Source organism: Haemorhous mexicanus, chromosome 17, assembly GCF_027477595.1.
Source record: "Haemorhous mexicanus isolate bHaeMex1 chromosome 17, bHaeMex1.pri, whole genome shotgun sequence".
In the NCBI taxonomy this organism is placed as follows: domain Eukaryota; kingdom Metazoa; phylum Chordata; class Aves; order Passeriformes; family Fringillidae; genus Haemorhous; species Haemorhous mexicanus.
Window position 1 is genome coordinate 1,303,924 of NC_082357.1, and position 25,886 is coordinate 1,329,809.

Sequence of the window (25,886 nt, forward strand, 5' to 3'; positions counted from 1 at the left end):
CCCGTGTCCCTGAGGGAGCTGTCCCGGTTCCCGCCCGTGTCCCTGGGGGAGCTGTCCCGGTTCCGGCCCGTGTCCCTGGGGGAGCTGTCCCGGTTCCGGCCCGTGTCCCTGGGGGAGCGGTCCCGGCTCCTGCCCGTGTCCCTGGGGCAGCTGTCCCGGTTCCGGCCCGTGTCCCTGGGGGAGCTGTCCCTGTGGGAGCTGTCCCGGTTCCGGCCCGTGTCCCTGGGGGAGCTGTCCCGGTTCCCGCCCGTGTCCCTGGGGGAGCTGTCCCGGTTCCGGCCCGTGTCCCTGGGGGAGCTGTCCCGGTCCTGGCCCGTGTTCCTGGGGGAGCGGTCCCGGTTCCGGCCCGTGTCCCTGGGGGAGCTGTCCCTGGCGGAGCTGTCCCGGTTCACGCCCGTGTCCCTGGGGGAGCTGTCCCGGTTCCGGCCCGTGTCCCTGGGGGAGCTGTCCCTGTGGGAGCTGTCCCGGTTCCCGCCCGTGTCCCTGGGGGAGCTGTCCCGGTTCCGGCCCGTGTCCCTGAGGGAGCTGTCCCGGTTCCGGCCCGTGTCCCTGGGGGAGCTGTCCCGGTTCCGGCCCCGCCCCGATCCCCGTCCCGGCCCCGGCAGCCGGTAGGGGGCGGTGCCGCTGCCCGCGCGCCCGGCGCCCGCCAAGATGGCGGCGTGGGGGACGGCGGGGTCCGCGGGTGGCGGGCCCGACCGGGCGGGGGTCGGGGCGGGCCCGGCCCCGGGACGGGGATCGGGGCGCGCAGGGGTCGGGACGGTCCTGGTGGCCGCGTTGGCGGTGCTCGGCTCGCTGCAGGTGGCCCGCGGCGCCGGGTGAGTGTCTGGGCACCGTCTGTCCCGGAGCGCGGCTGTGCCCGGCTCCGGGGGCTCCCGGTGCCCTGAGGTCGGGCCGGTGGAGCGGGTGCCAAGCGGGACGGCCGCCCTCGAACCGCGGCAGGTCACACCGGGGACGCGGGAGAAGCGGGTCCGGCTGTCAGCGAGGCCGTGCCCACCCCGAGCTGCGCCGCTCTCATCACCCCGCCCTTGCGGCCTTGCGGCAACCGGCTGTTGTCGTTGCAGGAGCGGCCCCGGCGAGCCCCCGCTGCAGCCCTACCCGCCCGGGCAGCACGGCCCTCGGCACGGCCACCGGCACGTCAGGGACTGCCAGCCCGTCAAGTACGGAAACGTCACCCACGAAGCGTGGCCCGGCGACAACAGCACGGGCGGCCCGGTGGCTGTCACCAGGACGTTTGTCTCGTACATCCACCCGGAGGCCAGCGACCGCAAGGTGATCTACGGCCACTTCACTTTGGTGAGGAACCCCCTGAGCACCTTCTCCGTGCTGGAGCCGGGCGGTGCCGGCGGCTGCCTGGCTCAGCGCAGAGCCCCCGTGGAGGAGACTGCAAAGCTCAGGAAGTGTCTGGTGGCCCAGAACGGCGGGTACTTTAACATGGACACTGGAGAGTGCCTTGGGAATGTTGTGAGCGATGGGAGGCTGGTGAGAGACTCGGGAGGCCTGCAAAACGCTCAGTTTGGCATCCGGAAAGATGGCACCATGGTGTTCGGGTAAGAGCTGGGGGGCGTTTGGAGAATGCTCTCTAGCCTGAGGACTTTCAGGCATCCCTGGGCAGGGAGCTCATCCCAGCACTGCCTCCTTGGCCTCCCCTGTTAGAGCAGAAGCTCACTTGGAATGCTGAAGCTAGGGATGTTCTAGCTGTGCCGGCTGGAGCTATCTCGGTGGCCCTTGGCTCATGTCCTAGGATGAAGAGATGCTCAGTAAGTGATGATCTCCAGCTGCTTAGGTTCCAGTGTCTCCTCTCCCAGCTTGCAGTGGGGACACTGGGTGGGGTAGAAGGAGAGAGGGCTCTGTGCTCCTCGCAGAGGAGACACAGAGTGCACTGTGTGTGCTCTGGCTGCAGTGCAGAAAGGCTGGGTTTGGAGGGGACCTCAGGAGGTGCCTCATCCAGCACCCTGCTCAGCACAGGTTGGATGGATTGGGCTGCTCAGGGCCATGTCTGGTTGGATTTTGAAGATCTCAAAAGATGGAGACTACACATCCTCTCTGGGCAAACCTGTGACTGACCATATTAACACTTTTTTGGAACACTTTAAGGGTGGTGACTCCACCACTGCCCTGGGCAGCTGTGCCAGTGCTGACCACCCTTTCCATGAAGAAATTTTCCCCATATCCAACATACCTAAACCTCCCCTGGCTCTGCTTGAGGCCATTCCTTCTCAATCTGTCCCTGTTCCCTGGGAGCAGAGCCCGACCCCCCCGGCTGTCCCCTCCTGTCAGGAGTTGTGCAGAGCCACAAGGTCCCCCCTGAGCCTCCTTTTCTCCAGGCTGAGCCCCTTCCCAGCTCCCTCAGCCCCTCCTGGTGCTCCAGCCCCTTCCCAGCTCCGTTCCCTTCCCTGGATCCCCTCCAGCCCCTCTGTCCTTTCTGTCATGAGGGGCCCAGGACTGGAGGTGCCTCAGCAGTGTCCAGCACAGGGATGGTCACTTCCCTGGCCCTGCTGGCCACACTGCTGGTCCAGGCCAGGTGTCACTGGCCTTCTTGCCCACCTGGGCATGTGACCCTCCCCAAGCAGATGGAGACAGAAGTTCTAATCACCCTCTGATGAGGAATATTTGACTGAGAGACTGTAGTGCAAGACCTCCAGGAGCTGCCCTTCCCCAGCAGCAGGAGGATCCTAAAAGTCCCAGAAGGGTTCCCAGGACCCTTCTGCTGGTCTCAGAAGATGCAGCAGCAGCCTGGAATTTGCATCCTCCACCTTCTGGTAGCTCAGTCCCAGACCTCAGGCAGGATCCCTGCAAAGGCACACTGAGTGTGCTTAAGCCAGGGCTTTATCCTGCAGCCATTCTGGCAGCCCTGAGCACCATGGCCTTGATTTATGTGTGAGAGAGGGGCTGGGTGGGTCAGTGACATGTCCTTTCAGCGAGGGGGCTTCTCAATTCAACAGCAATTTCAGGGTCACTCTTGAGTCCTTAAGCTCAGCTCTGTCCTGCTGCTCCCCAGCTCTGGCAGGAGGTCCCTGTTAAATGGAGCTATCGTGGTGTTTGGTGGCTTCGTGCCTTCCAGACCATGATCAGAAAAATAATTTGGGTGTGAATAATTTTGGCTGTCAGCAGAGTGGGGGAAGTCGTTCACACCTTCACTCTCTCAGCCTGCCTCACAGCCAGCAGGACACAGCCCAGGGCACAGTCACCCCACCCTGCAGAGCTGCTGCTGCTCCCTGGGCTGACAGTGGGTGAATCCAGGCCTTGAAAGCTGTCAGTCCCTGCCCTAACTGTTTTGTAGTTTGATCTGTTTTCAGCCCCGTTAATGTTGTCTTCTTGTTCCTTTCCCATGGGAAAAGGGAATTCGTTTGGCATGTTTTCCATTCAGGTGTTTGCAGTTACCCCTTTCTACAAAGCACAAAGCTTTGTTTGCCTACAGACATGGATACCAAACAAAAGTTGAGCATCCAGCTCCCACAAGACATCAGAAAAGTCACCTTTAAACCCAAATCCTCTGGCAGAGCACTGCTGTCCAGCCCCTGCTCTCATCCTCTCAGCTCAAACATCCCCCAGCCCAGGCTCCCATGAGGCAGGTGTGTCCCATCACCTAGTTCAGGAGAGAGCAGGATCCCTGGGGCAGCACCCTCTGGTGACACACAGCACCTGAGCATGGAGGTGGCAGCTGACCTGTCCTTTGGCTGTCTGCAGGAGCAGGGGAACCTCCTTCTCAGATGGAAGGAGCAGGTGGCATCCAGTGCAGCTGCTGGCAGGCTGGAGGCTGCAGCTCCAAATGCTCTCCAAAGCTGTTTGGTGTCACATTTTTGGAGAATAGAAGCTGACAGGCAGCAAGATGTTCCAGCTGCTTCCACAGATCCCTGAGTATTTGGCAGTGGCTCTGCCCTTGTGTTCTGCCAGATGCTTTCTGCTCTTGTTGCCCTGGCTCAGATCCACTGGCCACATTGCTGCCATTGCTGGCCACATTGTCTGAGGCACAGGGGCCTGGGACCATGGTTAGCTGTGGGTTTCTGCAGAAGAGCAGAGAGCAGGGGCTGCTAAAGTGCTGTTTCACACTGCTTGGCCCCTGGTTTTGGATGTAGCTGTTCTTCACTCTGCCTTTTCCTGCCCTTCTCCCTGCTTCAGGAGCCTGCTGGCAGCAGGAGAGGCCATAAGGTGGTGGGCAGTGCCCGTGGGTAACCCTGCTGCCCTCTGTTCCCAGCTACCTGTCTGAGGAGGATGTCCTGGATCAGTCCAACCCTTTTGTGCAGCTGGTGAGTGGCGTGGTTTGGCTGCTGAGGAATGGAGAGCTGTACATCAACCAGAGCCGGGCAGCTGAGTGTGGTGACACTCAGACCACAGGTAATGCTGTGGGGCCTGGCTGCAGCCTGCCCATGGGCTGTCTGTGCCCTGGCACTCTGGGGAGGAGGGGTGCTTCAGAGGTGTTGTCTTTGGGCTGCCCCCAGACAAAGGGAGGAATGATGGATCTGGCTCCACGTTCTCAGAAGGCTAATTTATTATTTTATGATACTATATTATATTGAAGAATGCTATACTAAACTATACTAAAGAGTACAGAAAGCATACTTAGAGAATGCTAAAAAGAAGATAATGGAAACTCGTGACTCTTTCCAGAGCCCTGACACAGCTTGGCCCTGATTGGCCAAAGAGTGAAAACAACTCACAGCAGAATCCAGTAAAACAATCTCCAAACACATTCCAAATGAGCAGGAAAACACAGCAGAATCAGATGAGATAAGAATTTTTTCCCTTTTCTCTGAGGCTTCTCAGCTTCCCAGGAGAAAAATCCTGGGCAAAGGGATTTTTCAGAAAATGTGAATGCCACAAAGAGGTCCAACTTTCATAGAATCATGGAATAGTTTGGGTTGGAAGGACCTTAAAGACCATCTTACTCCACACCCCTGCTGTGGGCAGGGACCTTGCACTATCCCAGGCTGCTCCAAGCCCTGCCCAGCCTGGCCTTGGACACTTCCAGGGATCCAGGGGCAGCCACAGCTGCTCTGGGCACCCTGTGCCAGGGCCTCAACACCCTCACAACCAAGAACTCCCATCCTGTCTAACGTGTCCTGAGAAACTCAAAGCAGGAGCCTCTTAAAGGAATTTGAAGCCAAGGGATTGTGAATCCCCTGCTTTGTCCCTGTGCCAGACAAAAACTTAATCAAGAGCACTTTTTTAGGGCTTGGATGCATGAGAGGAGGCTGGGCTGTGCTGTCCCTGTGTTTCAGTTCAGATGAGGCCCTTGCTGGGAGCTCTTTGGCAGACAGATGTGGCTTAGCAGCCCCAGGTGAGTGTGAATTGTCCCCTGTGCTGCAGGAACCTTCGACAGGTTCATCAATGTGATCTCAGCCAGGACTGCGGTGGGACACGACCGCCAGGGCCGGCTGGTCTTGGTTCATGTGGATGGACAGACAGAGTCCAGAGGGTAAGGGCTTGCTCAGGGCTCAGTTCCTGGGCTCGAGGGGATCTGCTGCTGTCAGGGACATGTTTTGAGGCAGTGACTTGCAGAGCTCTGGGGAGCTAGAATGGGCTCACAGAGCCCTCCTCAGGGTGCCTGGGATGGGAGAGCTTCCCCTTCCACCACAGAGAGCAGCAAGCTCCTGATCTAACAGCTTCACTGAGGGCAAATCAACATCCAGCCTCTGCTTTGCAGGGTCAGCCTGTGGGAAATGGCAGAATTCCTGAAGCAGCAGGGAGTCATCAATGCTATCAACCTGGATGGTGGAGGCTCTGCCACGCTGGTCCTGAACGGGACCCTGGCCAACTACCCCTCTGAGCACTGGTAGGTGCTGCTGGCTCTGCCCAGGGCCCTGCAGCTCCTGTCGGCCTGCAGAGCCCAGCCCCACGGCCTGGCCTGCCTGGGAGGGCACAGCAAGGGCAGGTGACAGGATCTGCAGGAGAGAGCAGCTCTAGAATTTAAAGAGATTGAGTGACTCCATGTTTTTTCTACTTAGTCATGCAGGATTAAAGCTGAACTGGTTCCAGACAGGCAGCAAAGCTGTGGCTGTGACTGAGTGGCTGATGTGGGAATCAGATAAGGCAGCAGCTCTTAGTCTGGGAGATTCAGAGCTGCACATCCATGGGAATTAGCAGAGATCTGCCAGCAGCTTATTATTATGGAAGAGAAACACTGACTGGGAGACCCTGCCCTTCCTCATTGGAGGGAATCTAAAGAATACTTTGTTTTAAATTCAACTTTTTAGTCAGTTCTGACTGTAAATGTGAAGGGATTTAACATTCAGTTGCCATAACTACAGTGATATAATTTATATCAAAGCAAAAACATTCAAGAAAATGTGTGCCAAAATGAGGGAATCTGGGACTGCTTTAAGGGGGATTTGCTTTCTGTAATTCCATGTTTGAAATGATCCCTATCAGACGGGATTTATAACTCAGTTAAAACATCGACTCCAGTGCAGTTTGATGTTTCTGTTTCCCCAGTATTAGTGTTCATGTTCGGCAGTGTGGCTCAGGAGGAAATCTCTGCGTTATGTCACGGGTGTTGGTTGGGCTGGCCAGTGCAGGTTGAGCTCAGGCTGTCCCCTCTGCTGTCCTCAGCTCCTTTGACAGCATGTGGCGCTGTCCCCGGAGCATCTCCACCGTGGTGTGCGTGCACGAGCCGGGCTGTGACCCGCCTGACTGCAGCGGCCACGGGCTCTGCGTGGCCGGGCGCTGCCGCTGCGACAGCCCCTTCTGGGCGGGTCCCGCCTGTGACACCTTGGACTGCGGCCCTGCCAACTGCAGCCTGCGCGGCGTCTGCAGCGCCGGTGAGTCCCTGTGCCGGTGACACCGGTGACACCGAGGGGCCCGGGGCGCAGCAGGGGGGCGGGACCTGGCCGCGCATCCCTGGGGAATGGCCCGGGGGAACGTGGTGGTGTGCCAGGCACCAGCTGGCTGGGTGGGGCTGCTTCCCCTCTGCTCTAGCATCCGAGGCAGAGATGGTCAGAACACGTTGCCTTTAGGAGCCAGCTCTGTGCCTCAGTTTCCTTTTGTGCTCCAGGGTTGTGCTCTGGGTTTTTTGTGAGGCTGCTGATGGGCAGGGCTGTGTATTATGCAGTGTGACAGCAGCTGCTTCTGTCCCCTCCCTTTACTGTTCTTTCTTCACCTGCCTCTCCTACTTCATAATTTTTACAAGTGTGCAGTTGCTGCTCTTCCATGAATCTGAGCCTAGGGATGCTGGAATGTCTGCCCCCAGCTTCTGCCCCTCTGTGCCCAGCCCTGTTACCCTCTTCCTGTCCTGACTCCACTCTCATTCAAGTGTGCCCCATGCAGTGGCTGGGCAGAGCTTGGTGGGTGCAGGTGTTGCCAGTTCTGCCCCAGAGCTGGTCCCAGGGAATGCCAGCAGCAGGGATTCTGCTGCATTTGGCAGCTGGGGGCGGGGGGGTGTGAGCCCACCCTTTGTGGGACTGCAGGGTTTCTCTTCTGGGGGCTTTGTTGACAGGGGTAAGAGGGAACCTCAAGAGGCAGAGGCTCCTAGTTTCAAGTCCTTGCTGCCTGCAAGTGTTTTGTTGTTGTCAGTAATGTCTGTTTTGTGTTTGCACAGCTGGATGCCTCTGTGACGCTGGCTGGACTGGCAGCAACTGCACCGAAGGTAAATACTGGCTGCTGCTCCACTGCCTCCTGACAGGCAGGGAGGGGGCACTGGGAACCACTGCCCAACAGCTGCCTGCCCAAGGGGGGAGCAGGGAAGGGAAAGGCCACCCTGTGGGCTGGGCTGCTCTTTTCTGGCAGTGTGAGTTTAATGCAGCTGCAGTGTCTGCAGTTGGCTTGGTGGGAGACACTCAAGTCCTTGCTCCTTGTTCAGGGCACACACTCAGCTTAGGGGAGCATCCCTCCACAGGGATGAGCTGTGGCTGTGTGCTGCTCACCTCTGCCCTGGTGACATCTGTGCTTGTGTCCTGCAGCTTGTGCTCCTGGCTCCTTCGGGCAGTCCTGCAGCCAGAAGTGCCAGTGCCAGCACAGCAGCTCCTGTGACCCCGTGCACGGAGCCTGTTCCTGCCCTGCCGGCTTCTACGGCACCAGCTGTGAGCATGGTAAGGGTCTCAGCGACCTCTGGGGCTGGGGACAGCTCTTTGTGTCACCTCTGAGCCACCTCTTGGCTGCACTTCTGCCAGGGGAGCTCAGGCTTGAACATCACCAGCTGGCTCCCAGCTCTTCTGGGCCTGCCTGTCCTACCCAAATGGGCTAAAAAGGAGGGGAAGGAGCAGAGAGAAAAGAGGAGTAGGAGGAGTTTGCTTACTCAATGGAAAATTGTGGATTCCTGGTTAGTCTCAGCCCCAAAGAACTGCATTCTTCTCTCAGAGCCCCTGAGTGACCACAGAACATCCTCTGCTCCAGGGTGTTGCACCAGGCCCTGCTGAAGCCCGAGCTGCAGGTGATGCAGGTCAGTGCCTGTGGAATGCTCCACAGGGCTGTCCTGCCATCCCACCCCGACATTCCCTGTGCCAGTGCTGGGTGTTCTGCCTGGTGTAACCACTCCAGGTCCCCTGTGTCTGAGTGAACGATTGAATTACAGGGGGTGTGAACTTCCTGGCAGCCTGGTTCTGTCAGTGATGCTCTGTTCCAGCCTGGGAATGCTCAGCCAGTCCCACCCCAAAGATGTTTCCCAGAGCAGCGGTGGCTGCCCCATCCCTGGAATCGTCCAAGGCCAGGTTGGACGGGTCTTGGAGCAGTCTGGGATAGTGGAAGATGTCCCTGCTCCTGTCAGGGGGTGGAGCAAGATGACCTCTGAAGACCCTTTCAACTCAAACCATTCCAGGATTCTGTGATCCCAGTTTTACACAAACTTCCCTCTGAAGCACACCAAGGAGCAGCCTTGAACTCGCAGCCAGGCTGCTGCAGGCTCAGCTGAGCTGAGGGAGCTGCAGCCACAGCTTGGGTGCTCTCAGAGAAGGCAGAGCTTTGTCAATGACCAATCCCTTTGTGATCCCATCCCCAGAGTGTCCCCTGGGCTGGTTTGGGCCGAGCTGCCAGAGCCGCTGTGCGTGTGACCACTCGTGTCCCTGTGACCCTGAGACGGGCAGCTGCAACATCACCCACCACGGGGCACTGCAGGACCACTTACACAGAGGTATCCCACTGCAGGGGGCTGGGGCTGGAGTAACAGCTGGAAGAGCAGCTTTAGTGCATAGTGGTGTTTGCTTAGTCACCAGCTCTGCTTAACCTTGCTCTTTTTTAGTGGAATTTTACATCTTGCCCCACCTTTCTTCCCTCTTTCTTTTCCAGCTGGACAGTGTTTGGCTTCCCAGGAAAAGGCAAAGAGCGAAGAAAAGTTCTCTCTGTCAGAGTAAGTGTTTGGTGCTCACTGTGCATCTCAGAGGCTCTCTCAGAGCATGGTGGGGGGGTGTCCAGTCTGCAGAAAAGGAGGCTCAGGGGGACGTTCTGGCTCTGATCAGCTCCTGACAGGAGGGGACAGCCAGGGGGGTCGGGCTCTGCTCCCAGGGAACAGGGCAGGACAAGGGGATACAGCCTCGAGTTGTGTCAGGAGAGGTTCAGATTGGATATTGGGGAAATTCCTTCCCAGAAGAGTGGTTGGGCACTGGCACAGGGTGCCCAGGGCAGTGGTAGAGTCTCCATCCCTGGAGGGATTTAGAAGCTGTGTGGATGTGGCAGCTGGGGATACGGGTTAGTGGTGGCCTTGGCAATGCTGGGACAATGGTTGGACTCGATGATCTTGGAGGGCTTTTCCAACCAAAATGATTCTGTGGTTCTGTCCTGCCTGAGAGCAGGTGCACAAGCTTGGGAACACACATAAGGGAGGGCAATCCTCTGCACACTTGGGCACACAGGTGAGCTCTTGGTGCTGTGATTTGTGTGTCTCACAGGAGCTCTTGGCTCTCCCTGAGCTCTGCCCTGGCCCTGCTGCTGCTGCTGAGCGCCCTGGGGAACGTGGGGCTGCTGCTGCAGGGACGGCGGCAGCAGCGGGGCCGGGACTACCGCTACCACCCCCTGAGGGACATCAACGGGGACACCCCTCACAGCTCCACCTCTGCTGCCTGGGACCACGAGGACACTCAGGAGCCCGAGGACACTCAGGACCCAAACCAGGAGTTCCTTTAGAATCATGAATGGGATGAGGTATTTCACCCTGCATTGCCCCTCAGCACCGACTGCGACTGGGGCTGGTCCCATTGGGAGCCTCAGATGCTGCCTGAGGAGCCTCAGCCCAGGAGCTGCCCTGTTGAGGCTGTGCTTTCCTTTCCTCTGCTGCCCCAGCACTGCAGCATTAGGGGATGCAGGACATCCCTTGGCTGAGGGAATTCCACAGCTGCAGCAGGAAAGGAGATGAGTTGGTTCCTTCCAGAACCTGAGGGAAACAGGTGAGGGAAGCAAGTCACAGCACCTCTGAAAGACCCCTGCTCACCTGAGCAGTGCTTTTTAAGATGTTGGTTAAACTGCCTGTAGTACAAAGCTGGGCTTAAGGGTATTAGTCAGTGTCTGCCCTTCCTTGCTAAACTCAGATTTTAATCAGAAAAGTGACCAAAAGTTTATTCTACAAGGTTGAAGCAGGTGCAGCGCCCAGTGCCAGCAGAGCCCTCCTCTCCCGGCCGTGGTGGTGGCTCAGGGGTGACACGCAGGGTTGTGACAGTCCTGTGCAGGGCTGGGCTGTTTTCTGACCAATCCTCAGGCCAGAGCAGCCCCAGAGGGTGATGAGTGCTGTGTTTTGGGGCAGCTCCTGCAGCACAACGCCAAAAAAAGCTCTCTCAGGTCCCAGGTTCCACTTGTGCATCTCTCCAGCTCCCAGGAGCCAAAGGCTCTGCCCAGCTCCGAGGGACCCTGGCACTGGCACAGCCTGGAGCTCTCCCCGTGGGGGAGGGCACAGACAGGGACAGCCTGGCATGGCTGGCATGGACTGGGCTGCCCTGCCCCAGCTGGCCACTCCTCAGAGGGACCAGCAAGGGCTCCAGCCCAGCCAGGATCCCAAGCACCCCCTCTGGAAATGTGGAACACGTCCTTGCACAGTTCCATTCAAAGAGTGTTGGAGTTTGCTTCCCCATGGGGGAAACCAGCCTTGGCCGAGCCCCTTGGATGCTGCAGAGGGGTGAGAGCCTGTCTGAGCCCCAGACATCTTCATGCACTCGCTCCCTTTTTACCTCTCCAAGTAAAGGATGTGTATTTTCTGTGCCAGTGTTGGCACCAAATCAGCCTGTAACCAAGAGACTCTATTTTTCTATGATTTACAGAAGTTTATTTGAAACTTGAATAAAGTCTTTTAGTGCTACCTGCCTGAGACTCTCAATTCCTGATGTGCAGCTGCAGAAGGAGCTGATCCTTTCCCAGTTAACCTCAGCCACACAGTGGAACCCAGGGGCTCTTTTCTATTTAATAAAACCCACACTGCAGGATGTGTTGTTCCATCCCACTCTGTGCTAGGAAATTAAACAAAAGATGCTGGTTCTGTAGAAAAAAGCCCAAACATTTTAGTTAAAAAGCAGGAAAAAGTGAATACAAACATTACCTCTGCTTCTGGGGGCAAAGAGAGAAGCACACAGGCTTGAATTTTCACTGCCCTGCAATTTCAACAGTTGAGTCAAACAATTCCACATACTCTCAGAGATATTTTATTTCCCACATACCCAAAAGTACAGCTCTACCAGGACTCACACACACTGTCACAGGAGGACATCTGTTATTTCAATGCCCTGCAGTGGGCTCTTACAGGAGGTTTGAGGGGTTTGGCTGAGAAAAATTAAGATTTCAGTATATAAAACCAAAGCCAGCTGCAAAGGAGAGAAAGTAAGTGCTGCTAAAAAACTTAATTAATGCCCATTTAGCTTAGGTGTAACTGAAAGCCTGGAAGGGCGTGTTGGTGTCACTAAAAGCCAGCAAATGTGACTTGACTCCAATTTCACCTTCCAAGAGAGAATTAATCAGATGTAAGGAGCATCACAAAGGTGGTGGAGGAATATTAAAGGTACCTGCATGCAGGAATCTTTGACAGCTGCTGTCAGGTAAGTCTCTAATAGCTGTTCTGGCATTAATTGCTCACAGTACAAACATGTGGGACATTAAAGCAGTGTGAGCTCATAAAATGCCTTTTGAAATGAGGGATGCCCTGCCTGGAGCAGGGTTGGCCTCAGCCCTGCAGCTTCCCAGCCCAGTGTGGTGGGCAGCTGGGCTTGCCCCTTCCTAGTGGGAATTGTGAGTGGATTATGGCATTTTCAGAATCTGCCAGCAAACCAAACTGGGATTACAAATTCTTATTCACAGTTGCTGAAAGGGAACAGACAGAACCAGAGTGGCTGAGCAGAGGAGCTCAGCTGCATCTCAGTCACTCAGGAATGCCTGGCCTGCTCACCGGCGGGAATCGTTTCCAACAGTGAGTTCAGGAGCTGAGGAAGGACTGAGCTGAGTTCGGGAGCTGAGGAAGGACTGAGCTGAGTTCAGGAGCTGAGGAAGGACTGAGCTGAGTTCAGGAGCTGAGGAAGGACTGAGCTGAGTTCGGGAGCTGAGGAAGGACTGAGCTGAGTTCAGGAGCTGAGGAATGACTGAGCTGAGTTCAGGAGCTGAGGAAGGACTGAGCTGAGTTCGGGAGCTGAGGAATGACTGAGCTGAGTTCAGGAGCTGAGGAATGACTGAGCTGAGTTCGGGAGCTGAGGAAGGACTGAGCTGAGTTCGGGAGCTGAGGAAGGACTGAGCTGAGTTCGGGAGCTGAGGAAGGACTGAGCTGAGTTCGGGAGCTGAGGAATGACTGAGCTGAGTTCAGGAGCTGAGGAAGGACTGAGCTGAGTTCGGGAGCTGAGGAAGGACTGAGCTGAGTTTGGGAGCTGAGGAAGGACTGAGCTGAGTTTGGGAGCTGAGCAATGACTGAGCTGAGTTTGGGAGCTGAGCAATGACTGAGCTGAGTTCGGGAGCTGAGGAAGGACTGAGCTGAGTTCAGGAGCTGAGGAAGGACTGAGCTGAGTTCGGGAGCTGAGGAAGGACTGAGCTGAGTTTGGGAGCTGAGCAATGACTGAGCTGAGTTTGGGAGCTGAGCAATGACTGAGCTGAGTTCGGGAGCTGAGGAAGGACTGAGCTGAGTTCGGGAGCTGAGGAATGACTGAGCTGAGGAAGGACTGAGCTGAGTTCAGGAACTGAGGAATGACTGAGCTGAGTTCAGGAGCTGAGGAAGGACTGAGCTGAGTTCGGGAGCTGAGGAAGGACTGAGCTGAGTTCGGGAGCTGAGGAAGGACTGAGCTGAGTTCGGGAGCTGAGGAATGACTGAGCTGAGTTCGGGAGCTGAGCAATGACTGAGCTGAGTTTGGGAGCTGAGGAATGACTGAGCTGAGTTCGGGAGCTGAGGAAGGACTGAGCTGAGTTCGGGAGCTGAGGAAGGACTGAGCTGCTGCGGTGCCTCCCTGAGAGAGCCCCAGAGCCGACTCCCAGCGCTCCCCCAGCACCGCCGACACCTGCGGGGCTGGAGCCGCCCCTGGTGCCCCGGGGGCTCAGCCCTCCTCCTTCAGCGGGGACAGAGCCCTTTTCACGGCGGAGAGCAGCAAAGCACGGCTCAGGACTGTGCCCTGAACGACAGCTGAGGCCATCCAGCATCCATCCTCAGGCTCTGTGTTTGCTCTTCCCAGCCCTGGACAGAGCCCAGGGAATGGGGCACAGCTGGAGAACTCTGGCAATGAAGGTGTCACATCTGGATGTGTGACCTCTGGTACAGCATCCTGCACTCCCCTGCCACCACGGGACATGGCACCAGCTCTGAGGTAGGTGTTGTGTTTGCATAGGGAATATCTGGGCCAGGGACAGCCCCAATTTCCTGGGAGCCACTTTTTAACCAGCAGCTCCTTCCCTGCACACAGCCCCAGCTCAGCGGCCTCGCTGCTGGGGAGGGAGCAGGGAGGGCTCTGCTGCATCACCCAAAATGAGCCCAGTGCCCAAGGTTCTGCCTTAGGAGATTTCTGAGGATCCAAAATCCCTCCCAGACTCAGCTCACTGTGAAGAAAACTCTGAGTTTATTTTCTAAAGCACACTGATGTAGTTTGGGGGGGGAAAAGGTGATGTAGGAGAATTCTGTGTGTGTCTCTGGTATCTGCAGTTCACAAGGTCAGGTTTAGAAAGCACAGCACAGCATCCAGGCTGTTGCTCCCTTTCTCCTGTTAATATTTAGGAGAAAAAGGAAGAAAATATTGAATTATTTAAATTCAAATGGTTTCAGAGTAAATTGTCAGGTGGGATAAACCAGGCAGCCTTGCCAAGGAGAGGTCACAAGCTGCTTCACAGACCTGTGCACGATCTCTGATGGGCAGAGGAGTGAGTGGTGCTGCCAAGGCACAAGAGTTAAAACTGGGATTGGGATTATCCCTAGAGCCAGGAACACTCTGTGGAACCACCCCTGACCTCACCCTTCAGAGATCTGCCAGGGGCCAAGCTCCTTCACTGACAAAAGTCAAACTTCTGGTGGGCAGAAAAGAGCATATCCCACATTTCAAAACAAATTTACAAAACAAAAAATCCAGGGCTAAGGGCAAGATTCTTACCCAGAGCAAAGGCAGGGAACAGGAATGCTGCTACTGTGAGCAACCATGTGAGAAGGGAAGGTAAAATCCTGAAACAGCACGGGGGACAGGGCTGGGTTTGCTCCTGAGGCTTTGGGAGTCTGAAACCGTTTCCAGAATTCGATTTTATTCTGGGTCAAGGATTTTCCATGAGGGATACACACATGCACTTTTGCTTCCAGAATTCCTGACCTTCCAGAGGAAAGGTGGGAATTACATTTACATTTGTCCCTCTTTATCAGACTCCAGTTATGCTGAAATGCTAGAGACAGAAGTTTCATTTCTCTGGGAGAAACATGAAAGTCCATGGAACAACTGAGAATTGGAAATCAGAACTTCCCTGAGCTCTACATAACCAAGACACCTGTTCACAGGGAGAGATGCAAGGGGCACAGTGATTCCCTTGGCTCCAATCCTTAAAAAACCTCACCAAACAACTCAAACCCGTGCCAAGTTCTTTGTCTCCCATTGTCCCAAATATTTTGGCTCTTTGCTCTTTTGGCAGAGCCTGGTGCTTCAAAACCAGGGATTAAAAACACCAGGGTGGGAAGGGACAACTTCACAGATTCCTGAATAAAAACTTGGTGAGTATTTGACACCTGCTCTCATTTTTTTTTTTCACCTGGACGACAACATGGATAACTTTGCTCCCCATCCTGACTACAAGAACAATCAGAGATTAGGGACAAATGTGGCATTTTTGGTGTGTAGGAAGACAGTGCATCTTCATGACAACTCCTGAACTCAATCCTTGTTTCTTAATCCTAAAAAACAGTCTAAAAAAGCAGGGGACTCTCACCTCTCCTTGCAAGGAAGGTGACACAAGCCCTTACCCAATGCAGCCCTTTTGCAAGAACATCCATTGATCACAAAGATCAGGACCCAAGCAGAAAGATTGCTTGGGATTGAAGACATTCAGTTATTCCCTTCTAAAACAAAGTTCATCCCATTAAAAAAGGTGACTGTATTTAATAAATAGTCATTTCTGACACAATAAGTTAAAAATTTAAAATAAGCTAGTATAGAATAAATAGGCTTCAGTAAGTGCTTACATACATACATGTCTCTCTGAATGGTTTCAAGTGAGCTCATGTTTAGAAGAAGCAAGTTCTGTAATACTGCCAGAAAATCTTGTGCCTTCAGGAAATCAAATATTGCTTTTCTTAGCCCTTTAGGACTGGATTCAGTCCCCATCCTCTCGAGAATGGGACAGACCTACTCATTATTGCTGTAAACCTGAGTAAAAAGAAATAGTTTGGAAGATGCCACTCACTAGGCAGATTCAATGCCTGGAATTTCTAAAAAAGAAAAAAAACCTTTTGACCTTTTGTTTCTCAGCAGGGTTAAAAAAAATCCAACACATTTCCCAGAGCATCCTGCCAGACCAGAAGAGGTTTTTGGTTTGGCCTGGCAGTGATTTCTGAACCATCCTGCCTGTACCCAGGTGTTGGCAGTCCCTCCCAAGGCCCTGCCCCTGGAATGCCCCCTTGGCTGCCCAGTGTGGAGGCAGCAGCCTGTGGGCAGCCAGGACATTCCCTTAGCTTTGCCACCCAGGAATTCTCTCAAGGTCCAACAGTAAGGCAACATCAGCCTCCTCTGGGGGAAAGAGCTGACAGGAGAGCCCTTTGGAGTGCAGTGGATCCTGCAAACTCACAGGCACCCAAAATCCACAGGTGCTGAAGGAGGCTACTGAGAAGCAGGCAGCTGACCCTAAACCCCAAAACCTGCCCCTGGAATTTCAGTTTTTGTGGTTGCAGCAGCCCCCAGAGGCCTCTCTGTGCCCAAATGGCTGCAGCTGCCCCACAGCTCAGGCCTGGAGCTCTTTGGTTTGGGGCTGGAGCAGCCCCGGGGTGCCCCTGCTGGTGCAGCCCTGGCTCTGCTATCTGGAGAGGTGGGAGCTGCTCTGGGACTGGCTGGAAGATGTGGTGACTCCACTCAGCTGGGAAAAGCCACTGGTGCAAGATTCCAGGCTGGACATGGATCCCCTGGGATGGGACAGAACAGATGTGCTGTTAGCAAGGCTGCAGTGAAGGGATTCCTCCCACAGATCTGCTCCCCCCTCTAACACTTGCACAAGTGCCTTTTGGCCCATCATTTCCCACTTGCTCTCTAAGAATCTCTGTCTCATGATGAAGAAATAATCAGAGACATTTTTTCCTATTTACAGATATTATTCCTTGTCTCTGAATATTGTTCTGGGGAAAGGGACACAGCTGGAGCCTCTGGGAGCTGTCCCTGAGGAGAAAGGAAAGCTCCAGAGCATTCCAAATGCAGCCTTGTGAACCCAAGGACTCCAGGCTGCTGAACACCAGAGTCCCAGCTCAGCATCTCCAGCTCCTCCTGCCAAAAGCAGGCTGGGCTCAGGAGGAGCATGACTGGAGTGAGGCATTTCTGCTGCTCTGACCCCACAGGACCTGGCCAGGTCACACCTCAAGCCACCACCTTCAAATCTGCTCTGCCCAATGCCTCCTCCAGCTCTAGGGAAGGGCCAAGGACTTGCACAGAGCTCAGAGTAACAGGAGATGAGGAGGTGCTTCTGCCATTGAAGGAGGGGGCCAGGCACACCCTGCCAAGGCTGGCTGTTCTCCTGCCCAGAAGTGCTCATCCTTCTCAAGTGCCAAACAAAATCATCTGGGAAATGGCCCAGCTGATATTCAAATTACTCCAAAAGCAGCTTCTCAAAAGATTCCCAACTAAGATACAAACCCTCTTCAGTCAAAAATCTGCTCTTCAGGCAGCTGCAAGCAAGGCCCAAAGCACAAATTCCACTGGTGGACACAGATCCAAGGGAATCTGAAAATGGCACCAATTTTGTGTCCATCCACTTGTCAGTGAAACACAACCCCTGTGGGGGTCTCTGATTTCCAAGTGTTTAACTCACACTCAGTGCCACTCGTAGTAAACCCCTTGGAAATGCCCTACCTGAAGTCCTTGGAGGCCAGCACCTCGTAGTAGTAGATGAGCTTGCACTTGTGGCTGGAGCCCTGCAGGGAGGCCAGGACATCATCCACACGGGGCAGGCTGGAGCTGGAGCAGGGCAGGGGCCCGTGCATCCTCCACTGCAGGATGTAAAAGCCAGGCCAGCGTGTGACATGGGACCCCTGCAGACAGGGAGGGACAGCAGGTGACCACGGGTGTCTGGGGGAGTAGCTGAATGACCCAGCACAGGTGTCATTCACCTGGCTCACCTCCCTGAGACACAGCCCTGTAGCACCAGCAGGAAAAGAAAAAAGCTTATTTAACTTATTTCCCTAAGAATTTTAGCTTGGAGTCTCTTTCCAATGACTCACTCTAAATAAGGATTTCCCACTTTCACAGGGCATCCAGAAAATGATCACAGAATGGCTTGGGTGGGAATAGACCTTAAAGCTCATCCCATTCCACTCCCTGCCACCACCCCAGGCTGCTCCAAGCCCTGCCCAGCCTGGCCTTGGGCACTGCCAGGGATCCAGGGGCAGCCACAGCTGCTCTGGGCACCCTGTGCCAGGGCCTGCCCACCCTCACAGGGAACAATTCCTAATTCCCAATCTCCCATCCATCCCTGCCCTCTGGCAGTGGGAGCCATTCCCTGTGTCCTGTCCCTCCATCCCTTGTCCCCAGTCCCTCTCCAGCTCTCCTGGAGCCCCTTTAGGCCCTGGCAGGGGCTCTGAGGTGTCCCTGGAGCCTTCTCCTCTCCAGGTGAGCACCCCCAGCTCTGCCAGCCTGGCTCCAGAGCAGAGGGGCTCCAGCCCTCAGGGCATCTCCATGGGCTGCTCTGGACTCTCTCCAACAGCTCCACATCCTTCCTGCTGCTGTTGGCCCCAGGGCTGGGGCAGCTCTGCAGGTGGGGTCTCACCTGAGGGAGCACAGGGAGAGAATCCCCCCTCCTGCTGCTGGGAATGACCACAGCACCCTTTTCTAGCAGTTCCTGATTTCCCACACCATCAATTCCCTCCCTACCACTGCACTCTGGAGCTGGCAGGACTCTGAAGCCATGGCAGGACCCCACCCCTCTGACCTGGATGCTCTCTCCTTCCCTGCAGACCAGGGGAGATTCCACCCGGCTGTAATCCACCCCCAGCACCCAGGTCTTGTCAATGAGCTGCACGTTGTCCCCTGCACCAGAGGGACTTGGTGAGGTGCCTTCTTTGTGACTTGGCTGAGGAGCTCGTTTGGAGTGGAAGAGGCTGAACACCACGTCTCCTTTCAGGATGTCAAAGTCCCAGGTGATGACAGATTCCCCTTCCAGGATCTCCACGAGTATCTAAGAAAGGAACAGAACAAGGCCTTTGCAGGGTCAGGTGCTCAGGTGGCAGCACTGTGCTCCTCCCCACTCTGGGGCAAACAGACTTGGCTCCACAATCCTTCAGCTGGCTGATGGTCTTGGTTCCTGAGGGGGACACATGCCACCTCCCACTGCCAACCCTACCACAGTACACCCACTCAGGTGTTTTTACCTTTTCTCCCCATATCACAGTTGCTTGTAAATGAGTTACTTGTTCCAGGAAAACCTCAGTGGAACTGAGGCACAAAGAGGCAACTCAAGGTGACTCCCCATCAGAGAGGCCAGAAGACTGATCTGACACTGATTTGCTCCTTTTTGGGACATCCTGTCTCCTGGTGACTCCCAACAAGCAGTTCCCAGCACACACCTCCCTTTATCACCCCCATTACTGTCCCAGCTACATTGCTGGGAATGGGAGCTGAACTATCCCAAGGGAAACTAAGTGCCCTTTACTTCCCCCAAGAGGAGGAAGAGACTGGACCTTACAGAAGATCAAGCCACAGCAGAGATAAGAGACACTGCTGCTCAAACTGCTGTTCTTCACTCCCACACTTGCAGCTGCTCCCTTGCAGGAACAGCAGCTGCTGCCGAGCCCTGTGCTGGGAGCCCTTGGCTGCTCCAGCCAGCCCCAGCAGAGGGGACACATGTCACTGTGCCAGCCCCTCAAGGTGTGCTCTGTACCTCGTGTGGGGCTCCTTTGAGGACACTTGCAGAGTGGTAGATGGTTTCTGTCCACAGCCGGATGTGATCAGAGTTCTCCGACTCGTCCTCGGTCTGGTACAGGGACTTGGGGACGAGCCCCCCCTCTGAGACAGTGCACTGCAATGGCCACACAGACAAACAGGGGCTCAGGATGGTCCAGCAGGGACCAGGAGCTCCTGCTGGCTGTCAGACACGGGCTGACCCCTCAGCTGAGCCAGAGCTGCAGGTGGCTCCGAGCTCACGGGAACTACAGAGCTTTCTGTGAGCTCCCTGCAGAGAGCTGCCCTCTGACCCTGCTCCAGGATTCCAGGGCAGCACCAGCACTGCAGGGGGCAGCCCTCTGTGCCCAAATGAACTGCCCTGTGCCCACAGCAGGGGCATGCTGGCCAGCACAGAGGCTTAACCCCTTCCAGAAGGCAGTGGAAGGCCAGGGTGGTGAGGAAATCAGCTCCAGATTGCACCTGTGCAAGAGGAAGGAAAACTCACCATGCAGTCTCCTCCCAGGAAGTCTGGGATCACATCCTTGTCCACATAGTCCACCAGCCCTCCTGAGCCCTGGTAGTTATTGCCACTGTAGATGAGGAACTTCTGCCGTGTGTTCTCATTGATAAAGGGACTGACCTGAAAGACAAAGGGCACACAAGACATGGCTGTCACTGAGGGCAGCTGGGGACGCTGGCTGAGCCATCTCTCGACAGGTCTCAGCAGTGTGCAGAGCTTCACAGCTCTGAGGCACTTCCCAAAGAGAGGGGTAACAAATTGAAAATGTTCTGTATCACCATCTCACAACACTTTCTGCTTCATGTAGAGCAAGTCTGCAGTCACTGCCTCCCCTACAAACCTCACAAGAAATGTAACAACCACGTTCTCACACTGCCAGAACAGTCAGCAGGCACCAGGCAGAACCAGATTTATCACTTACTACTTATTGTTACTACTTATTGTTACTACTTATTACCCTTCAGTGTCCTACAGCATGAGATTAAGAGGTATCTGTCTTTTCCCATCTATATCAAAGCCCACCAAGTTTGGGTGGAATGGGCAATTCTGATCCAGGTTTCTCATCCTGTCCTGGTGGATGGCAGTGACAGAACCCAGTGAGCTACAGGCACCCCATGGCCTGGCTCTGCTGTGGCTCTTCAGGAGCTCCCCAGAAGTTGCCTGGAGATTTCCCCTCCCTGCCTCTGCTGATGTAGCTATCTGTGACCCTGCAGAGCCCAGGTTTCACCCACCAGGGTCCAGAGCACAGGGAAGACCCGTGGTGCTCTCACGATCAGGAGCCTCCCCAGGGTCTCAGGGTAGTTGTCCTCCACCACCTCAATGATCCTGAGCAGGGCCTTCACCCCAGGCCGCCAGAGGTGCCTCATATTGAGCCCTTCCAAGTCCACCAGGCATGTCCAGGATCTAAAATAACCAGGCAGAAAAAGACCTGTCAGAACTTTAGAGTGTGGTGCTGCTCAGTTTAGGATCCACAGTAACCCCACAGCCCGTGCAGGATCCAGGGAAGCCAACAAGAGACACGAGCAGTTCCAATAAAAGCACATTTCCATTCAGGCAGCAGACACCTGAATCCAGGTGAGCTCCAGGTAACACACACACCCAACCCCAAGGGCAGGAACATCTGTCACTCCGGAAGAAGGGGAAGGTATGCAGGCCTATTGCCAAAAATAATGTAAAAATGCATTTTAAATGAAGGTGGAATCTGGCAGACAGGCTCCTGTATTAAAAAAAAAAACCCAGAATTTCAAAGAAGTGGATTAAAATCACCAAGACAGAAAGATTAAATTAATCTGAGATGGGATATGAAAATGATGTAAGAAGGGATCAATACTTGCTTTCCAACAAAACTGCAGGATTTGTCTGCATTTAAGTCCAACAAATAAATTTATATATACATCTGTGGTCCCCATCCAGCCCATAAGACACACTGCTGTCTGCACTGTAACCCTAAGACATCACCCCACACCACAGCAGCATCCTTCACCATGGCCCTGAGAGTCTGCAAGGGCTCAGGAAAACCAATTATCAACCAATTATAAACCAATTATCAACCAATTATAAACCAATTATACTGACGTGATGGGGCGGCCAAAGATGTTGGTGTTTTCCTCACATCTCTTCTGTCCTTCCTCATTAATGGACAGAACCTGGAACCAAAGACAGCAGAGATAGAGATTAGCCTGAGAATGGCTGAGTAACCAGGATGGCTTGAAGATCTTATTTTTAAAAATACAGAAAGTAGAGGGCAGGGATGGATGGGATATTGGGAATTAGGAATTGTTCCCTGGCAGGGTGGGCAGGCCCTGGCCCAGGGTGCCCAGAGCAGCTGTGGCTGCCCCTGGATCCCTGGCAGTGCCCAAGGCCAGGCTGGACAGGAGCCAGGTCAGACAGTCCCATCCCAGGGACAGTTGAAGGTGTCCCTGGGATGGGATGAGCTTTAAGGTCCCTTCTCACCCAAACCATTCCAGGATTCCTGATGCACCACGACAAGACTTCCCAGCACCCTGAGGGGAAGAGGTGACACACAAAGGCACAGCTCACATGTCTCAGCAGGGATTCCTCTCCCAGGGCCTTCACCAAACCCTTCGTGTCCATCTGCCCGAGGCGGAGGATGTAGAGTGGCCGCCCATCTTCAAACAAAGGGGTTAGAGAGGGCAGCACTTTAGTCTCCCAGGATATCACTCTCATACCTTTTTTAAAAGCTACATTAAATATTTGAAAAGGATAAAAATCACTGCCAAAAGCAATCTGTTCAGAGAAATTGCTTTGCACTCACTGACTGATCTGTGCAGAAGAAATACAATTACAGGGAAGCAGAGTGGCTACTCATAGGCACTCAACTGCTTTGTTAACTTTAAAAATGTCAATACAGCTTTCCTCAACATCCCAGGCCACCAGTGAGGTGCCAGGGGCAGCTCCTCACGGTGGGAATCCATAAAATCAGAGGGTTTTGGGAGAGCTGCAGAAGGCAGCCTCAGAGACAGCAGAACTGTGATCAGAGCTAAGCAGCAGACATGAGATTGGTCAGCAGAAAAATTTTGTAAAAAGTAGAAAAGTAAGGACAAATAGAACAATGGTCTGTGTACTAATGCTTGTCTAGAATAACTCCCTAAGCTGCAGAAAAGTCTATCTAGTGAGATATTAGGAAGTTTTAAGCTTAATAATGGAGCTCTGTGCATTGTGTTTTAAGGCTTGCAAGCAGGTCTTGTATCCAAAATAAGCAGGCATTGCTTTAACCAAAGGTACCTGTGCTTATAGTGGTTGGATGGAACCACAATGTGCTTCTGCTTTGTGTGATTGGTCAAAAAACTTTTAAAGTGAGCTGTAACATTAAGTTCTTGGTCTGCTGCCTGAGATGAGAGCTGTGGCATCTTCCCACTGTCATAACCATGTAATGAGAGTGATGCTGGAAAATCAAACAGCCCAAGGCACGTTCCCAGCAGTCCTGTCCCGTTGGTGATTTGTACAGAGCCCCTGGCTGGCAATCCTCACCTTTGTCCTGGTAGTGCCACCCCCCAGTGTAGTACTCCTGCAGCAGGGCCGGGGGTCTCCAGGACTGCAGGATGAAATCCACCTGGTACTGCTTGCGCCAGGCCAGCGACTGGCACAGCATCTCCCGCGCTTTGTCGATGTTGAAGTCGCGGGCGCGCAGGAACCGCAGGATGTGCTCGTCCTTGGGGATCTGCCAGGAGAGAAAGCCCCAGCATCAGCACTGGAATGTTCCATCTGGCCTGCACAGGAGGCTGCACAGTTGACACCTTTTTTTAATCTCTTCAAACTAAGACAGCAAACGTTAAAGTTCCCTTCCGCCTCCCTCCCTCCGTAGCTACCCCAGCTGGAAGCAGCAGAGGGTGCCAGGAGCACAACAGCAGGGACCAGCTCACCAACTGTGGGAAGCCCTTCCCCAGTGCAATTCCCAGGAGCTCCAGCAAACCCTGGCCTGGCTGATGTTTCCCTTGGCTGGTTATCCTCAAGGAGCTCCAAAATACTGTGTGAAAGTCAGGGAGCCGCAAGTTCACCTGCCCAGGGCAAATCAGCATAGGATGGGAACAGGTAACAAACAGCCACTGTCCACACCAGGCACTGGAGGGAATCACAACTGTGCAGTCTGAACAATGCCACCAGTAGCAATTCCAGCTCTTGTGCAGGCCCTGCTGCTGGTGTTCGAACAGGAAAGCTGCTGAGTGCTTCAAAGGCTTCCCTGCCCCATTACACCACAAAAACTCTTGATCCAAATCGACCCAAACTGCAACACACCCTCTCCCAATCACTCACCCCAGCACTAGCACTAATCCTAACATCACAGGCACAAAAGCTTCCCAAAGCAAGTCTGCAGAACGGCTTATTCCAACCTTCTTCCAGATCTGCCACGTTCTCTTTAGCTGAAGAATCAAAGAAAGCTTGGCAGGAGTGCCAAGCAGCAGGAATTAACAACAAACCTGATGGATGCCACAGAAGTGCCAAATCTAAGAGCCTGTCTGCTGCAAATCCAACTGGATTAGAGCTGCACGTGCCCCTGGATTCACAGTCCCTCACTCCAACTTCTCCAAAAATGCTTAGCCTCATTCTCTACAAGTTTCCATAAAAATATCCAGCTCTGTGGAGCAGGGATTGTCTCTTCCAGAGTATCCATGTTGTGCTAGCACAACCCAAGCACTCCCAGCCCTGCTGGGACACAACCCCCCATGTTCAGGAGTCAAAGCTCCTTTGTTTGTCCACTGCCATGCTCAGGGAAACAGAAAGCTGGGTAGAAAGCAAGGCTGGCAGCTGTGTCAGGAGGGAGCAGTCCTGGATTCACAAGCAAGAGATGGTAAGAATTGGCTCACCTAAAGAAGGGGCAGAGTTAGGCAGCCTAAACCAACCTTAAAGCACCTTAGGAGCAGGGGGGAGGTTAACACTGGTTCTAACACTGTGTCCTGGAAAAGAGAGAGCAGCCTTCCCAAAGATGATCTCAGGAGTATTTAGAAGAATTCAGGGTGACAGCAAGTTTAGAGCCAGCAGAGTGTTCATCAGATAATTCAGGTTTGTGTTCCTGCTGCTCAGAGGCAGCTGTCACTCATCAGACCCAGCCCAGACACCCACAACAGCTCCTGGATCTCTGCAGGAGAGGGCATGGCTGGTGGAAGGTTTGATATTTTCCTGTTTCAAACGTCCCCTGTGCAGGGCTCCAGGCAAGAGGCAAATCCAGCACTTCTGTTTGGACCAAAGGCAGGAAGCTCCAAGAAGACTCATTCCACAGCAGAATTAGTCTTTTATCCCTGTCCAACCAAAGCAGTAACTCCCACATGCAAGAAAACGAAGGTTTCATTTCAGCCTGCTTTTGTATTCCCTGGTAAAACTGCTGCACTCTCCTGCATGGTGCAAAGCCTGGAACAGAGCTTTAAGTTGCTGCAGTTTTAACACCATTTACAGTTTGTTCCTTCAACTCCTCAGATTTCTTTAAGCAACAACATATCTGATTGTAAAGGTAATGTCTGCTTTGGAAAGAATGGGGAAAAGATAGTGAAATAGGACAGAGGACAAAAATAAGAAGGGCCATTTTCCAAGAAATAGGAGATCTATTTTTTGATAATTTCTGACAGAGGAATAAGGCCATCCCTGCTCTGAATTAAAGAACAGATTGTCACAGCAAGGTAAGAGCCTCTCCAGGGATAACCCCAGCCTTGCAGGATAAACTCCTGATTTTGGCCTGCTCTGTCAGGGACTCAGGAGAAGCAGCTGAGCAGTCAGGGGGTTCAATCTGCAGTTTCAGTAGCCAGCACCTCCCCTCCTGTGTGCCCACATCCTCCTGGGAACAAGGCCCAGCAAGGCCACCCAAAGGCCCGAGGCAGCTCCACTGTCCCTGGAGCTCTCAGGATTCAGCTGCACTTCCCAGGGCTCCCAGCACAGCTCAGGGACAGGGGCTGCCACTCCCTGCCCGGCTCCAAGCACCCAAGGGGCAGCTGCTCCACTTTTGCCTTTGTGCTCTCACTTTTTCCTTCTCCAGCTTGATCCCCCACCCTCTGGAGGGGGGAAAACCAACCTGTGGGTTGATACTTTCCAACCTAAACAAAGGTTGAGGTGGTGCCTGTTCCAGCTGAGAACAGGATCCTTGTGGGTCACACCAGGGACAAAGCCTCCCTGTCTCTGGGATGTCCTCCCATCCAGAACCCCCTAGGTGAGAGATCTCCTACCCCAGTGGAGCCCACAGCACCTTACTGTTCAGGGCTCCTGTCCTCTCTGAGGGCACAGTCACACCTGGGGACTGATCCCTGCCTGCCCGGTGCCTCTCATCTGACTGCAGGCTGGATCACTGGAGGCTGGATCACAGGCAGACACAGACCAAAAGGAGTTTCCAGCAGAGCCCCTTTTGTTGGTGGAGCTGTTCCTGCTCACACAGCTCACTCACCACCCCTGGCTGGCTGGGAGCCCAGCCCCAGCTCCTTCCTCGGGGCAGAGCACCACAG

General features: G+C 54.3%; 2 protein-coding genes across 6 annotated transcripts in view; one reads left to right on the forward strand and one right to left on the reverse strand.

The window, feature by feature from the left end:
- The first annotated feature begins 635 nt into the window (after positions 1 to 635).
- Positions 636 to 11,212, forward strand: NAGPA (N-acetylglucosamine-1-phosphodiester alpha-N-acetylglucosaminidase). Of its 4 annotated transcripts, none has more exons than XM_059861202.1 (12): positions 636 to 815; positions 1,062 to 1,547; positions 4,196 to 4,335; positions 5,308 to 5,416; positions 5,645 to 5,773; positions 6,550 to 6,758; positions 7,535 to 7,582; positions 7,896 to 8,024; positions 8,930 to 9,061; positions 9,217 to 9,277; positions 9,816 to 10,068; positions 10,207 to 11,212. In XM_059861202.1, the coding sequence occupies exons 1-11, from the start codon at positions 652 to 654 to the stop codon at positions 10,048 to 10,050; spliced, it is 1,842 nt and encodes a 613-aa protein (XP_059717185.1). In that variant the 5' UTR covers positions 636 to 651; the 3' UTR covers positions 10,051 to 10,068; positions 10,207 to 11,212. The 4 variants fall into 4 exon arrangements, with proteins under 4 accessions (XP_059717185.1, XP_059717186.1, XP_059717184.1 ...); XM_059861203.1 differs by having other exon boundaries at positions 1,062 to 1,293; positions 1,414 to 1,547; positions 9,816 to 11,212; XM_059861201.1 differs by having other exon boundaries at positions 9,816 to 11,212.
- Positions 11,213 to 11,536: 324 nt separating this feature from the next.
- SEC14L5 (SEC14 like lipid binding 5) overlaps positions 11,537 to 25,886 on the reverse strand; it is a 41,087-nt gene continuing 26,737 nt past the window's right edge. For both annotated transcript variants that reach the window (XM_059861199.1, XM_059861200.1), the window contains 9 exons: positions 22,933 to 23,122; positions 21,982 to 22,070; positions 21,517 to 21,587; positions 20,673 to 20,844; positions 19,927 to 20,061; positions 19,420 to 19,557; positions 18,472 to 18,717; positions 17,397 to 17,575; positions 11,537 to 16,459 (listed from right to left, as the gene is read on the reverse strand). In XM_059861199.1, the coding sequence (XP_059717182.1) occupies positions 16,354 to 16,459; positions 17,397 to 17,575; positions 18,472 to 18,717; positions 19,420 to 19,557; positions 19,927 to 20,061; positions 20,673 to 20,844; positions 21,517 to 21,587; positions 21,982 to 22,070; positions 22,933 to 23,122 (1,326 nt within the window). In that variant the 3' untranslated portion in view covers positions 11,537 to 16,353. The remainder of the gene's footprint in view (positions 16,460 to 17,396; positions 17,576 to 18,471; positions 18,718 to 19,419; positions 19,558 to 19,926; positions 20,062 to 20,672; positions 20,845 to 21,516; positions 21,588 to 21,981; positions 22,071 to 22,932; positions 23,123 to 25,886) is intronic.